Source organism: Oncorhynchus tshawytscha, linkage group LG09, assembly GCF_018296145.1.
Source record: "Oncorhynchus tshawytscha isolate Ot180627B linkage group LG09, Otsh_v2.0, whole genome shotgun sequence".
Taxonomy (NCBI): domain Eukaryota; kingdom Metazoa; phylum Chordata; class Actinopteri; order Salmoniformes; family Salmonidae; genus Oncorhynchus; species Oncorhynchus tshawytscha.
The window spans coordinates 69,543,552-69,560,475 of NC_056437.1; the positions used below are offsets into that span (position 1 = coordinate 69,543,552).

The 16,924-nt window shown below is 40.7% G+C and overlaps 1 protein-coding gene and 1 long non-coding RNA gene across 2 annotated transcripts; both read left to right on the top strand.

Moving 5' to 3' along the window:
• Positions 1–1,977: 1,977 nt before the first annotated feature.
• LOC121847211 lies at positions 1,978–3,778 on the top strand. The gene is made up of 3 exons (XR_006084149.1): positions 1,978–2,514; positions 2,631–2,713; positions 2,954–3,778. It is a non-coding gene; the product is annotated as an uncharacterized LOC121847211 (long non-coding RNA).
• Positions 3,779–4,096: 318 nt separating this feature from the next.
• LOC112258524 lies at positions 4,097–16,535 on the top strand. The gene is made up of 9 exons (XM_042327322.1): positions 4,097–4,249; positions 9,911–9,937; positions 10,157–10,471; positions 10,626–10,958; positions 11,190–11,495; positions 13,039–13,362; positions 13,577–13,708; positions 14,021–14,156; positions 15,476–16,535. The coding sequence occupies exons 1-9, from the start codon at positions 4,207–4,209 to the stop codon at positions 15,708–15,710; spliced, it is 1,851 nt and encodes a 616-aa protein (XP_042183256.1). The 5' UTR covers positions 4,097–4,206; the 3' UTR covers positions 15,711–16,535.
• The last annotated feature ends 389 nt before the right edge of the window (positions 16,536–16,924 follow it).

Below are 16,924 nucleotides of genomic sequence, written 5' to 3' on the forward strand. Positions count from 1 at the left end.
AAACTGATTCTAAAAATGTAAGCTTCAGCTGTGGCAAACGTTAACTGCTGTACATGAGAGGTACATCTCTAACAGGGCAGTTTCACAAAGGAAATTATTGAGCTTGACATACAGTGCATTCCGAAAGTATTCAGACCACTTCACTTTTCGACATTTTGTTATGTTACAGCCTTATTCTAAAATGGATTTAATTGTGTTCTTCCCTCATCAATGTACACACAATACCCAATAATGACAAAGATTTTTTTTATCACATTGACCTAGCTATTCAGACCCTTTACTGAGTACTTCGATTACAGCCTCAAGTCTTCTTGTGTATGAAGCCACAAGCTTGGCACACCTGTATTTGGGGAGTTTCTCCCTTTCTTCTCTGCAGATCCTCTCAAGCTGTGTCAGGTTGGATGGACGGTGCAAAGCTATTTTCAGGTATCTCCAGAGATGCTCGATCGGGATCAAGTTCGGGCTCTGGCTGGGCCACTCAAGGACATTCAGAGACTTGTCACGACCACTTGGCTGTGGTCCTGTGCACTCTGGAGCAGGTTTTCATCAAGGACCTCTCTGTACTTTGCTCCGTTCATCATTCCCTCGATCCTAACTAGTCTCCCAGTCCCTGCCTCTGAAAAACATCCCCTCAGCATGATGCTGCCATCACCATGCTTCACCGTAGCGATGGTATTGGACAGGTGATGATTGGTGCCTGGTTTCCTCCAGTTATGATGCTTGGAATTCAGGCCAAAGAGTTCAATATTGGTTTAATCAGACCAGAGAATCTTTGGCAAACTCCAAGCGGGCTGTTATGTGCCTTTTACTGAGGAGTGGCTTCCACCTGGCCACTCTACCATAAAGGCCTGATTGGTGGAGTGCTGCAGAGATGGTTGTCCTTCTGGAAGGTTCTCCCATCTCCGAAGAGGAACTCTGGAGCTTTGTCAGAGTGACCATCGGGTTCCTGACCAAGAATCTTCTCCCCCGATCGCTCAGTTTGACCAGGCGGCCAGCTATAGGAAGAGTAATGGAAGGACTTTGGAACCACCAAGAAAGAATGATGGAGGCCACTGTGTTCTTGGGAACCTTCAATGCTGCAGAAATATTTTGGTACCCTTTCCCAGGTCTGTGCCTCGACACAATCCTCGAGCTCAACGGACAATTTCTTCGACCTCACGTCTTTCCAAATCATGTCCAATTAATTGACTTTACCACAAGTGGACTCCAATCATGTTGTAGAAACATCTCAAGGATGATCAATGGAAACAGGATGCACCTGAGCTCAATTTAGAGTTTCGTAGCAAAGGCTCTGAATACTTATGTAAATATAGTATCTGTATTCATTTTTAATAAATTAGCAAAGATTGATGAGGAAGACAGTGGGGCAAAAAAGTATTTAGTCAGCCATCAATTGTGCAAGTTCTCCCACTTGAAAAGATGAGAGGCCTGTAATTTTCACCATAGGTACACTTCAACTATGACAAACAAAATGAGAGAAAAAAATCCAGCAATTCACATTGTAGGATTTTTAATGAATTTTTAACTCAGATAAGCTGCCTTGTGACAGTTTCTGACAGTTTGTGCAGAAATTCTTTGGTTGTGCAAATGCAGTTTCGTCAGCTGTCTGGGTTGCTCGTCTCAGATGATCCCGCTGGTGAAGAAGCCGGATGTGGAGGTTCTGGGCTGGTGTGGTTCCATGTGGTCTGCGGTTGTGAGGCCGGTTGGCCGTAGTACAAAATTCTATAGAACGAAGTTGGAGACGGCTTATGACAGTGAAATTAAGATTTAAATCTCTGGCAACAGCTCTGGTGGACATTCCAGCAGTCAGCATTCCAATTGCATGCTCCCTGAAAACTTGGGGCATCTGTGGCATTGTGCTGTGTGACAAAATTGCAAATTTTAGAGTGGCCTTTTTTCTCCAGCACAAGGTACACCTGTGTAATGATCATGCTGTTTAATCAGCTTCTTGATATTGTTGGAATCGGATAAACTTTGAACATTGAGATATTTAAAAAATAATAGAGAATAAGGCTTGAATAGAAAGAGTGAAAGAAGTTAATGGTTCTCTGTAGGAGGAAAGATAGCTTTGGAATGTGTTGGGTGGAAGGGAGGAGAACAACAGGTTGAGATAGGGGAGACAGATGGACATCTGTGGACTAGGGGAAGGAGGGGATGAGGTCAGGAGGTGAGGTCATTTCCCCTTAAGGGAGTAATCAGGGTTTAGTATCTGGTTACCTTCTTCCTGTTGAACTATAAGATGTAAGGATTGGAGAGAAGGAGGAGTGTCTTAAGTGGGATGTATATTACTGTGATAGTGAAAAATGTTTTGCTGTCTGAATACAGCTGTGTCAATCCTTTGAGAACAATTAAACTTGGTTAAGCTTCTCTAATGACCATTAGTTATTTACTCTGAAAAATAAGAACCTAACACTTGGTGTTTTTGGCAGGGGAAATCCAGCTGCAGCTATGTAGTCAACATCTCTACCTGGTCATTCAGGTCGGGTAATAGTGAACTAGCTGTCACCATTAGAGGTAAAATAACACATGCTTTAAAATAAAGTTATTGAACATTGCTTCTTAGTATTGTAACATTACTTACCATCCTTTTTTGTTTTGCTTTTATATTATATTGATTTGCTATCTACAAGTATTGATCTGTAGGTCTCAGCCTTTCAAATACTGACCTTTTCCTCGGCATCCATGGTCCCCATCATCGCCTCTGGAAGGACTGGTGGGTTAGCACTGCTCTTTCTGCTTCTGCTTGAAACGTACGTGATATATCACGATGCTGTAAACTCAACGGCTGAATCTGAACTTGATTTACGCCTTGAGTTTGAAAAGTTAAGTTAAGCAGCATCTCAAAATCGGCCTAAAGACTTTTGTTGATGCATAATGTTGTTTGGAAGTTGTTGTTTTTTATTCCCCAGACTTTGCTGTTGCAAATATTCATGAGCACACTGTTATGCAACAGGTACTGACACCAGACACAACAGAGGGGAGGACAACGAAGAGGAGGAGGACTATGTGAACGTTGAAAACGTCTGCTATGACAGAGGTCTGGAGAGAGAGTGAAGGGCGAAAAGAAGAATGGGAAGGAAAAAGGGCACATCTGTGGGAAATTGGAGGATGTCTATGTCAAAGAGGAGGAAGGGTGTGTGGCGGGTCTCATGAGAAAATGAATAGTGCAGATGATGGTGAAGATTACTTTAATGTCTCTTTCTATGACAATGCTGTACCACATGACATGAATGAAGACATTTATCAAAACGATTAAGAAAAGTAACAGCGGTGGCCGGTAGCCTAGTGGTTAGAGCGTTGGACTAGTAACCGAAAGGTTGCAAGATCGAATCCCTGAGCTGACAAGGTCAAAATCTGTCGTTCTGCTCCTGAACAAGGCAGTTAACCCACTGTTCCTAGGCTGTCATTGAAAATAAGAGTTTGTTATTAACTGACTTGCCTAGGTAAAAAAAAATAAACTTAACTCATTTGCTTCAACACATTGATTTGGTCCTTTGTGACATGTAAATAAAGTTAAATAATAATTCAGATGCAATAGTATAACAACTACAGTTGCTACAGTTGACACTTAAATTAGACATTATATTGCTTTATTTGATTTAGCTTTTTGTAACCAATCAAAATGTTCAGCATATTTGATCCATTGGGTCGAATTCCAAACTGTAGTTCAGATGTATGCATTGGTGGGGTGTCACTTTGTGTCTTTGATCAGTTCCAGTGTTGTTGAGGAACTAGCATTATGTGTTCTAACTGTTGGGTGATTGCATTAAACTGAACTGGATCCTCATTGCATGTTTTTGAGATGAACTGTCATGTCTCCAATTCTTCTTTGAAGGGGAGAAGAAGGTGTTCCACCAAGTGAGACAAGGTCCAACCATAAAAATAGTATGAGCACTGGGAAGTAAAAGGTGTGACTCTCGACTCGCTATTTTGGGCCTTTGCCTTCCTAATCTACTTCCTTAGGTCAAGACCATCAAGCTCTCACTTTTGATTTTCCCTGGTTTGTCTATCAATCAAACAGGGTACATGGGCTTTACTAGCAACAAAACTGTTTACCCTAGATACAACAGCAAAAAAGTAGGAAGTAACAGAGGAGCTGGGCACAGCAAAATCACCAGACAGTTTCCGACAGAGACTGGTCATCACACATTTTACAAGAAAGCTTATTCAGTTCTACAAGAGAAAATACCTTTCTTAATTTCTGAAATGAAGATCAAAATATTGAAAAGTCTCCTCTATCTGACAATGGGTGAGTTTAACTTCCAAAACGTGCAATTTAATTTCATATTTGTCAGCAAAGGGAGAACACTGCGTTGCTTGAAATTCATGTTAACGGCTGGTTTTTGGATAAGATCTGTATGAATAGGAGGTATTAAGTTCAGGGAAGGACCGGAGTTATCACACATACTGAAGTGCGTTAATATAGCCTTTTTGTCTGTTATTTCTCACTTAATTTCATTTGAGAGAAAAACAATTGTCACATAGAAGATTGTGAAAGAATAAAACATGAAAGTAGGTCACTTCTGAAGTAGTTATGGTGGCTGGTTAGAAGTACAATAGTTTAAGGCAAAAAAAAACAACCTTGAGGTAAATGTGAGTGAGGTGTAAGATGAAATCCAACCAAGGTCACATAGTGTCCACCACTTTATTCTAGGGTTCAAAATCTAACAAACAAACTAAATGGATATATGAGCTACTTATAAGCAGTTAATAGTTCATCGTCATAGCATGTACATGCTTTTGGTTCAATTGAATTTTGTTTCTACTAAATAGACATTCTCACTATCCATCATACTTCCCCTTTTTAGAAGCAGTTTTTTTTTCAAACACGCTTTCTGAGGAGAGGGGTTGACAGGGTTAACTTGAAAGAGAAACATTGGGTTTGTCAGATATTTTTAAAACAGACATTTCATCTCACATACTGAACTTGTTTCTTGAGTCAAAGTTGTAAAGAGAAGTAGGGAGGTGTTATCTAGCCAACGGATGCATTTGTCAAAGGGACTTGGTTCTGTAACCTGAATGAATGTGTGCATTTATGTGAGAAATCAGCTTATGCACCTACAGTTGAAGTTGGAAGTTTAATAAACCTTAGCCAAATACATTTAAATTAAACTCAGTTTTTCACAATGCTGACAATGCTGACAGTCTTACGTCAGTTAGGATCACCACTTTATTTTAAGAATGTGAAATGTCAGAATAATAGTAGAGAGAATGATTTATTTCAGCTTTAATTTCTTTCATCACAAGTTTACATACACTCAATTAGTATTTGGTAGCATTGCCTTTAAATTGTTTAACTTGGGTCAAACATTTTGGGTAGCCTTCCACAAGCTTCCCACAATAAGTTGGGTGAATTATGGCCCATTCCTCCTGACAGAGCTGGTGTAACTGAGTCAGGTTTGTAGGCCTCCTTGCTCGCACACGCTTTTTCAGTTCTGCCCACAAATGTTCTATAGGATTGAGGTCGGGGCTTTGTGATGGCCACTCCAATACCTTGACTTTGTTGTCCTAAAGCCATTTTGCTACAACTTTGAAAGTATGCTTGGGGTCATTGTCCATTTGGAAGAGCCATTTGTGACCAAGCTTTAACTTCCTGACTGATGTCTAGAGATGTTGCTTCAATATATCCACATCATTTTCCTTTCCTCATGATGCCATCTATTTTGTGAAATGCACCAGTACCTCCTGCAGCAAAGCACCCCCACAACATGATGCTGCCATCCCCGTGCTTCATGGTTGGGATGGTGTTATTCGGCTTGCAAGCCTCCCCTTTTCCTCCAAACATAACGATGGTCATTATGGCCAAAACAGTTCTATTTTTGTTTCACCAGACCAGAGGACATTTCTCCAAAATGTACAATCTTTGTCCACATGTGCAGTTGCAAACCGTAGTCTGGCTTTTTTTATGAGAGTTTTGGAGCAGTGGCTTCTTCCTTGCTGTGCAGCAACTGAGTTTGAAGGTAGGCCTTGAAATACATCCACAGGTACTGTACACCTCCAATTGACTCAAATTATGTCAATTAGCCTATCAAAAGCTTCTAAACCCATGACCTAATTTTTGGAATTTTTCTTTTTTTTTTTTAAAGGCACAGTCAATTTAGTGTATGTAAACTTCTGACCCACTGGAAATGTGATACAGTGAATTATAAGTGAAATAATCTGTCCGTAAACAATTGTTGGAAAAATGTCTTGTGTCATGCACAAAGTAGATGTCCTAACCGACTTGCCAAAAGTATAGTTTGTTAACAAGAAATTTGTTGAGTGTTTGAAAAGCAAGTTTTAATGACTCCAACCTAAGTATATGTAAACTTCTGACTTCAACTGTAGGTCAGAGGCAGGCAACCCTGTTCCTGGAGAGCCGCAGGGTATGCAGGATTTTGCTTTAACTGACCTAAAAGACCAGGTGTGTTGAATTTGTTTCAGGAAAACCTGGTTGGTTAGCTACCTGCAGATTCATGCAGGGTAGTAATGTCATGAGTTGGTATTATGGTTCATTGTTTACCTAGCTAGCTAGCTAACATTAGCTGGCTGGCTCACTAGCTAACAGTACGTGTATGATCTTATTTTTCATATCTCAGAGCAATTTCCTTGGCTAGCTATAGCCTAATGTTAGCTAGCTATCATTGAACCTGGTTGGTTAACTACCTGCAGATTCATGCAGGGTAGTAACATCATGAGTTGGGATTATGGTTCATTGTTTACCTAGCTATCTATCTACATGTCTTAACAAAACATGTCTGTGCAAGTAACCATTCCGGGTGTTTTTGTAAATTCAGTCTGGCCATCTACTCCGATTTCAGAACACTCTCGTCTGAGTGTGCCAGAGCACCGAATAACTTACACGTTAAATATGGCCGGTGTCAGTAAACATCAGCAAAAAAGCGTAATTAAATTGTTGCCAGCAGCACAGTTACAGTCGATAACATCAGAGTGGGGTGTACTCTCATTTGTAGGTAACAAGCTAGCCAAAGTTAGCCAGTTGTTGTGAGGTTAGAAAGTTCGGATCAACCCTACTCATCTGCCAGAGCGTCTAGTCTGCGCTCTGAACGCCCCGAGAGCGAAACACTCTGAATATATAAACTGACAATCTGACAGCACAGTTACCGTCACCAACGCTCTGGATAACATAACAGCCTAACCAGCTCTCCTCGGGCGAGTAATGTTCAGTGAGCTGGAAGTAGCTAGCAAGTTAGCTTGGGTGCTTGACTGCTGCTGTTAGTACAGAACGCTCGGATCAACCCTTAAAGAGATGGGTGGGGCTAAAACTTGAGAGGGTGTGAACGATGCTGAATGGGTGTAGACAAAGGGATCTCCAGTAGTAGTACCAAAAATATTCAAAGGCCATTTTCTCAAAGGTGAGTTTACAAGTTTATCAACTTTCAGAGAATTGCTTTCCTATTGTTCCTCAACTGTAGTGTATGATATATACTTTGTAGCTCTGAGTCTCTACTTGTATTCAATGTAAAAATAAAAAATAAATAAAAACACCATTTCAAATTTTGCTATGTTAGACCAATTTGAGTCGGTCGGTCACATTTAGTCAATCACTGAACTGACCAACTGAGCTAATTGATCAGTTCAGTTATTGACTAAATTCAACAAACTTGGTCTTCCAGGCTAGTTAACTCCAAATCCTGTGTACCCTGCGGTTCTCTATGACTAGGTGTTGAATGTACATGTGCCCAGAGACAGCAACTTTACCTTCGTCCAGGGCCAGCTCTGTCTCTCTTGACCTTCTATTCATTCCTGGGGAGCTGCGTGCCCACGCATGCACACATTTTAAAAGGGAACATTGCTCATGGCCACCAAACAAAACCAGCCACCTCACAGCTTGCTAGCTGACCTCTTATTCGGCCAGTCAAAGTTGGTTCAGATGGTGACGAAATCTAAATATGTACAAAAAGGAAAAATACAAAAGGCATGCCCAAACTAAAGACTCAAAAACATATGAAAATTCTCATTGCCAATGTTCCCTCAAATTTATTTTGTCACTACACACAAGTCTGAGCGCATACTTGAACGTTGTGAAAATTCTGTGAACACTGAGGCTGTACCCGCTGTAAGTTAGTTTTAACACTGGATAAGTATTCTACTGTGGCTATTTGTTCATAGTATATGCCTACCAAAGAGGCCTACTGTACCATCAAAAACAATGGAGAAAATGCATCCCATAGCATTTTAACATGGAAATAACTATTGAAATAACTGTTCTATGATACAGCCTACAGCAGCAGCCAATGTGTAGTGTTCAATGTAGGCCTACATTCCATGAGACTTTTAAAAACAAGCCGTTTAGCCACTTATCCTTCAGACAAGGATGTGAGTGAAAATGTTGTTGTATTGTCTTGTTTGATGTTCGATGCAAAATAAAAATGCATTGATATTCCCAGACCATTATTATTATGACAGCAAATCAGACAGAAATGTATGCTACCCTACTACGTAGCTTATTCATGCCTGTCTCAAAATGCAACACTGCCCATTTAAGACATTAAAAATCTTTTTATCTGCCTCGATTTTCAAAGATAGCTAGAATCACTCCCCACTGCTGACCAGAAATTAGCTATTACTGAGCTAATAACTCACTAATTAGCAAAGAATAGGCCTATGAACAAATGTGCACACGCGGCTACATGCGGTTCTTCGCTTTGATCTCAACACAATAGCAGCTGCTCATGACCGCTCGTGCCTGTCAATGGAGTCTTGCATAGTTTGTTTTGTTTCGGTATATTGCATTGAAAGAGGCTAATATTATGTTGATTCGATCACAATTCCCACAGTGAAGAGAAACGTTGATAGTGTTAACTAACGGGGTGGAAACTCTAGTAAAGTTTCATGAAGTTCCATCTCGTGTGTCTCTGCTCAGGTTGATATTTCTTCTGCGCAGCAGTCCTGGGGGAGCTGCGTACCCACGTCTTACAAGGGAACATTGCTCATGGCCACCAAACAAAACCAGCCACCTCACAGCTTGCAAGCTGAGAATTACCTTAATGTGATGTGCTTATCAACCAGGATCAGCACCTGGGGGAATGGAGTGTGGAAGTGGTAGTGAGCTGTAGTGTGCAGTCTAAACTACCTAACCTATTCCCTAACAGGAAGTCAAGCCTCTGACTGAGGTCAGAACAACCTGAATCCTGGTTTAGGAAGGCCACCAAAAATCCTGAAATTTCCATCCCTAACTATAACATTTTCCGACAAGATAGAACTGCCAAAGGGGGCAGAGTTGTAATCTACTGCAGAAATCTCTGAGGCTGGAGTCTTATATCTCCCTCTCGAACTTTAAGCATCAGCTGTCTGAGCAGCTTACCGATCACTGTACCTGTACACAGCCAATCTGTAAATAACACACCCAACTACCTCATCCCCATATTATTACTTACCCTCTTGTTCTTTTGCACCCCAGTATCTCTACTTGCACATCATCATCTGCACATCTATCACTTGAGTATTAATGCTAAATTGTAATAATTTTTTCGCTTCTAGGGCCTATTTATTGCCTACCTCCCTACTCTTCTACATTTGCACACACTGTACATCAATTTGTATGTTCTTTTGTGTTTTTGACTGTACGTTTGTTTATGTGTAACGCTGTGTTGTTGGTTTTGTCGCACTGCTTTGCTTTATCTTGGCCAGGTCACAGTTGTAAATGAGAACTTGTTCTCAACTGGCCTACCTGGTTAAATCAAGGTGAAATAAAAATAAATATAAAATCTTTCACACAGCATACTTCTTGAGCATGTGGATTGATGCTTGTGACAGTTCATGCGATGAACCACAGAAGACTGCCTGTGGGCTCGACTTCAGTATGATTTTGCTGACAGTATCAAGTGGTTTCAGCTGTACATTTACTGCATACATATATTTTGAGACTGCCTACCACTAATTTCATACATTTCTTTTTCTCTATTAGTTTATCCACTAAATGTGTTACCTGCTGGTAAGTGAATCTCCTTGAGATAGTTGTGGCAATTACTTTTTTCCCATTGAATGAACAAAATGTTTATAGCATATTCTTTATAAAAAATAAAGTCATAGTGTGATGCACAATCAGATACATTCGCTGAGTTGTTAATAAATACGTTTATAAATAAAGATGGCCAATTAAGCAAACCTGTGAATTTTGATGAATGACTTCCCATGTCTTTTTACCTGACAGTCACTTCCCAGATCAGGCTGGTCAATGGTAAAGATCGCTGCTCAGGAAGAGTGGAGATCTATTACAGTGGCCAGTGGGGAACAGTTTGCGATGATTCCTGGGATATTAAAGATGCTGAGGTGGTGTGTAGACAGCTGGACTGTGGGGTTACAAACCAAGTCCGAAGTAGTGGCCAATATGGTCCAGGCAGTGGAACTATCTGGCTGGATGACGTTGCATGCACTGGTAGTGAACGTCATCTCACAGAGTGCCCGCACAGAGGATTTGGAATACATAACTGTCATCATAGTGAGGATGCTGGTGTTGTCTGCCCAGGTAAGAGGGTCACATAGTCTTGCCATTCCAAGTTCTTTCATGACACATCTGTTCACAGTTGATATCATGAAATGCATGATGTCCTGAGGTTCATTTCATCATCTAAAAACCACCCAGTTCCGTGCCTTGTAAATGACCTTGACTTTAATGTTAGTCTTTTTCCACCTCCAAGCTGCCGAGGTCAGGCTGGTCGATGGGAAGGGTCGCTGCTCTGGGAGAGTGGAGATCTATCACAGTGGCCAGTGGGGAACAGTGTGTGATGACGACTGGGATATGAATGATGCTGCGGTGGTGTGTGGACAGCTGGGTTGTGGGAGTGCTGTAGGTGCCCCTCTTGGTGCCCATTTTGGTCAGGGTAGTGAACCAACCTGGCTGGATAATGTGAACTGCTCTGGTAGTGAAAGCTACCTCTCAGAGTGCTCACACAGAAGTTTTGGAGTTGAAGACTGTAATCATGGTGAAGATGCTGGTGTTTTCTGCCTCTCAGGTAGGGAGTGGTTTTATCATGTAGTGACATGATTGCAGAAACAGTAAAGAGAGAAAAAAAGATGTTAAACAACGCCTGGGGTCGACACTTCCGACACCAATCATTTAGAATACTGCTGCTTGTGATTTGAATGTATGTATGTTCAGTTTTGTGCAGTGAACAGGACAGAACGTGAAATGGAGTCCTACATGTATCTGTATCTTGTAACTAATACACAGAACCTTTGTACAGGTTTAACCCTGAAGAGACCTACCCTCTCTAGAACACCTTCCCATTCAGCTTTTTCACCTGGTGAAACGGCCCAGTTCATCTGCTCTGTCCCACAGCGAATTCCCATCTCTGCAACATTTGCCTTATATATGGGGGGATCTTCAATAATGACCAAGGCAGTTGGAACCACTCAGACCAGTAAGACTTTCACATTGTCCAGTCTGCAATCTGCACACCAGGGATGGTACAGTTGTTTACAACAGATAACCCAGAACGGTCAGAAAATGATCAGCTCTTCTTCAAGCAACTCCATGGACATCACTATTGGTGAGTAAGACCGCAACAACACTTACAGTTGAGTGCACTAAAATGCTTTATAAAAACGGATTTTGCATAACAGATTTTAGTGACATACTAGTAGACGCTAGAGCAACTTGTTGCACACGCATTGCAGCAATTCTTCTGCCACAAACTGATCAATGCCAGCTTCTGTAAGGTTACATAAGCAGTGCCTCCAGAAAGTATTCACACCCCTTGACTTTTTCCACATTTTGTTGTTACAAAGTGGGATTCAAATGTCAGCAATCTACACAAAATACTCTGTCAAAGTGGAAGAAAAAGTTGATGCGAAAACAGCAGCACGGGTTGCGATGACAAGGTCAAATGTATTGGCAGCCTTGTACGATTCACTATTTCTTCAAAAATACGTGGAAATGTCCTCCACCCCAGCCCCTAACTAATTGTTGTTCTGCTATCTTTTTATAAGGGGGTGAGATATTCTGCTCTGATCCACAGCAAAACAATTATTTAACTGGCTTTATTTTGACTATTTTACACCTTGATTTCTCCGTGACGAATCAATCAATCAAGTTGATTTATAAAGGCTTTTTTACATCAGCCAATGCCACAAAGTGATATACAGAAACCCAGCCTAAAATCCCAAACAGCATGCAATGCAGATGTAGAAGCATGGTGGCTAGGAAAACTCCCTGGAAAGGCAGGAACCTAGGAAGAAACCTAGAGAGAAACCAGGCTCTGAAGGGTGGCCAGTCCTCTTCTGGCTGTGCCGGGTGGAGATTATAACGGTACATGGCCAAGTTGTTCAAATGTTCATAGATGACCAGCAGGGTCAAATAATAATAATAATCACCTTGGTTGTAGAAGGTGCAACAGGTCAGCACCTCAGGAGTAAATGTCAGTTGGGTTATCAATAGCCGATCATTCAGAGATAGAGACAGTAGGTGCGGTAGAGAGAGAGAATCGAAAACAGCTGGCCCGAGACAAGGTAGCACGTCTGCTGAACAGGTCAGGGTTCCATAGCCGCAAGCAGAACAGTTGAAACTGGAGCAGCAGCACGACCAGGTGGACTAGGAACAGCAAGTGACCCTCTAAAAGCTCCAAATAAATCTGAGATCTGCCACAGAGGTTGCCTGGGGTGACGGAGTTGACATCATCTGCTCCGTCACAACCCAACACTTGGGTGGAGCATTCAAATTAAAGAAGACTTTAGGCTCGTTCAAAATGGACAAAACCACAAGTAGCAACTCTGTCATCTTCAACGTTCCTAAAGTGGTCTTTAGCCATGAGGGGTCATACCGATGTCAGTATGAGTCAAGGGTATCCAGTAGAGACTTCAGCTCCCCTCAAAGTGACTCTGTTGAATTCTCTGTTATAGGTGAGCAACTAAACATTAATGAGTGAACACCATCAGCAAGAGGAACACTGGGTTCCGAGATTATACGTTCTTTAATGCAAGAGTTTGGATATCTCTTCATAATGTATTCTAACATAGTGTTCTCTTGTCGAGAAAGAGTACTGTTATGCTGAATTTTAGTGCACACGTTAACAATCTGCTCTTGTCTTTTGCTAGTTGTCTTGTTACAGCCCAACATCTCTCTCAATGCTCCAAATGGAGGGATGTTCTGGGGACTTCAGGGGCCAGAGGTGACCAGGGGCCACAGCTTCTCCATCACCTGCTCCATTCAGCCACAGTATCCTGGAGGCCTCTTCTATCTGGACTTTTCTGGGTCCAACAGGACTGAAACTGAGCCAGCAGTCAACCACTCTGCCTCCTTTCACTTTCCTGTTGCAGAGTATACAGACCAGGGGAACTACAGTTGTGTTTATGAAGTTAATGTCTCCACCCTGTCATTCCATTCTACCAAGACAGAGTTGCTGACAGTCGGCATTCGAGGTAAAATACATTTTATTTTTATGTTTTCAAGTGCATTACCATGAAGGCCATATGTAAGGATTGTGAGTAGAAAAAGTATAGATATTATCAGTCCTATCATTCTTGCAATATTTGTTTAAGACCAATGTTTTACATTGCAGAAGAATTTGATAGCTATGCGAATTATAAAATGTGGTCTTCTGAAAGATGTTGAATATGGTGTTTCTCTCCATAGCATCCATAGTCCCCATTATTACCCCTGGTGCAATATGTGGGCTACTGCTCCTCCTCCTGCTGTTCATTCCTTGTCTAGTCTGGAAGAAGATAAGCAGCAGAGATCAGTCTATTATGATAAACCCAAGAGAAAGTAAGATCTAGCTCCTCTAAACAGGATTCAGGTTCGGGCTGCAAAATACCCAGGTTTTCAAGAACACCCAGTTGGAAGATTCCTGAAAATCAGGAAGGATTCATTAGGAAATAGGGAATCCTCCCACCAGGATATCTTGAAAACCTGGACATTTTGATTACTGTAATTGTTCAACCCTAATTTTGTTATGGTTTTGTACTGTTTATGATATCTATTCATGCATATATTCACTGACGTTATTTATATGAATTAAACTGATCAATCCCTCAGCTGCCAATAACATTAGCACATATGAAAACACTGTGGTTGCAGCGAGTGAAGAAAATGATGAAGAGGACTATGTCAACGTAGAAGCCTTTGTCAACAAGAGAAAAGATGAAGACTTGAAAAAAGGATGCCATGCAAGAATGTATGTGAAAAGGGAGTTGCTTACCATTAAAAATAATGAGTAAGTCATGTGTTGTCTCTACCTTCTTGCCCTTTGTGCTGTTGTCTGTACCCGATCATGTTTGTACCCTGTTTTGTGCTGCTACCATGTTGTGCTGCTGCCATGTTTTGTTGTCATGTGTTGCTGCCATGTTATGTTGTTGTCTTAGGTCTCTCTTAATGTAGTGTTGTGGTGTCTCTCTTGTCGTGATGTGTGTCAGCGAGTGAGGAAAATGACGAAGAGGACTATGTCAACGTAGAAACCTTTGTTAAAAGCAAAGATGGAAGACTTGAAAAAAGGATGCCACGCAGGAATACATGTGAAAAGGAAGTTGCTTACCACCAAAAATAATGATAAAAAATGTCTGCAGTTATGAAAGGATAACCTGTGCCAAGATCCTGACCTGCAGTCCAGGGGCCAGATTCACGAAACCTTCTTAAAAATACATTTCTTCTTAACTGGCATTTTTTCCTAAAATATAGACTTAAGAAGAAAGTTAAGCAAAGTTGCTATTCCTCAAAATAGTTATTGGAATTAGGTTTTTCCTCAGAAAAAAGTTAAGAAGATAAACGTAACTTTATGACAGCTAAACCCTTGTCTCAAGACACATGGGTACTTTTGTAACCATTCATGTTTTCTTGCTCCACAGAAACAGTTGGCTACCGGATATTTAAATACAGCCAGATTGCAAATTAAACACGCACTATATAGCAAGCTAGTAATTAACAATATATTACAATATTCAATAAGTGTTAAATAGCTAACCCTATCTCGTAAATTTGCAAAGAGGACCTTGCTTAACTTAGCTAACGTGAACGTCGTTAGCTACGTTGGATTTAATGTCTTTACACGTTTGCTAGCTAAAGTAGGTAACTAACCTACCGGTTGCGCAGTCCTTCTACCACCATCTCTATGATGGACGACACCTTCTCCTCCAGCTGGTCCACATAAATGGTCTCTCGGCTCCCTTCTTCTTAGTAGCCGACTTGATGTCAGAACACTTGTTTTTTATGGCATCACCGTCCCTTGCCATACCCCCGATGGCAGAGACAGGCTCGGCCACTCTCGCCCATCCTCTCTTTTTGGTCTCTGCAATGAACCTGCAGTTATGAAGTTTCCCCAACAGCAACCTTTTCCTGGCTGCTATTTCCTCCACCATCACTTCAAACTCTTGTTTAAGTTTTCATTGAGCTTTCTGGTTATCCATTTTTGGTTTTGATGTACAGGAGCTAATGTTAGTCTGATAGTCTGTCTCATTTTTTTCCTTAGGTTTTTCCCTAAGTAATGTTTCATGAATCTGTCCCCAGGCATGTAACTCAAATGTTTGTATTCATCCTCAGGAATGCTCCAGGATCCATGAACAAGTGTGGAAACAACCAAGGTGAAGGGCCAGAGTCAAGTGAGGAAGATGAGTCCGACTATGAAAATGCAGATATCATCACAGAGAGGGATTTTGCTGAAGACATCTACGATGAAGACAGTGAGTCTTTAGACCTGGAGCTGCTCACTTCATGTAAATCTGGAAGGGAGAATGACTATGAAGAAGATGACAACATATACGCAAACAATGAGTGAAGGCCTTGTAATACGAATGCTGATGCAGAGGTATTGATGCCAGGAGAGGCATGAAAGGTTAGTTTTGTGAGTTGAATTATAAGGGCTTAAATAAAAAACAACTTAAAAAAACAAAATGTTCACTTAGTAGATACGAGTAATGGCTTTGTTTGAATACGAATTACAATTTCAATGTAAATAGTTTGGGTGTATGAGTTCTAGTTGTATTGTTGCCAGGTAATTGTATGAGTTTTCTGACTTAACTTTGTTATATTTTTTTATTTTTTATTATGACATTATTTACTTCAGTTTAAAAGTAGTGATTGTCTTGATGAATTGGCTGAACGCATTGAACATGATCTATTATTACATTTTTTAAAGTAAATATATTAATACTATATTAATACTAGACTGTTTATCTTCTATAACGTTCAGTGTGCTGTCAAGGAGTTGTGCTGTCAAAGAATAGTCGTAGCAATGACTGGTTGTGATGTGCTAAACTTGAGATCTACACTCTTAGAAAAAAGGGTCCCAAAAGGTTTTCTTGGCTGTCTGCATAGGATAACCCTTTTTGGTTCCAGGTAGAACTCTTTTGGGTTCCATGTAGAACCATCTGTGTAAAGGGTTCTACCTGGAACCAAAAAAGGATTCTTCAAAGGGTTCTCCTATAGGACAGCTGAAGAACTCTTTTAGGTTCTAGATAGCACATTTCTTTCCCCAAGTGTACAGTATGACAAAAAGCAAATACATTTGTACTGTATGTATAGAATCTAACAATAATTTTGACTTCAGTGTACATTTTTGATTATTGTGTGTGTGACTATAAAGAACATGAAATCCATGAAACCTGACTACTTATTAACAAAAGCATAAAACTTAAATTGTTGTTGATGAACAAAAATTGTTTTGAAAATATGTGGAGATTTAAATACTGTACAGCTATATGTTCAAGAATTAGAAATAGATCTCTGGACGCAGAAGGCCAAAATCGACCCTGACCAACAACTCTCATTTTGAAGAAATGTATAAAATGGAGCAAAAAAAATAGAAAAAAAGAAGAAACCCAAACACTGCTCTTGATTGTATTACATGGAACCCAAACCGACTGCGTGTGTGCGCCATCGTGCATAAATGTATTTTGTCCCCCCCACACCAAATGCGATCAGGACACGCAGGTTAAAATATCAAAACAAACTTTGAACCTATTACATTAATTTGGGGACAGGTCAAAAAGC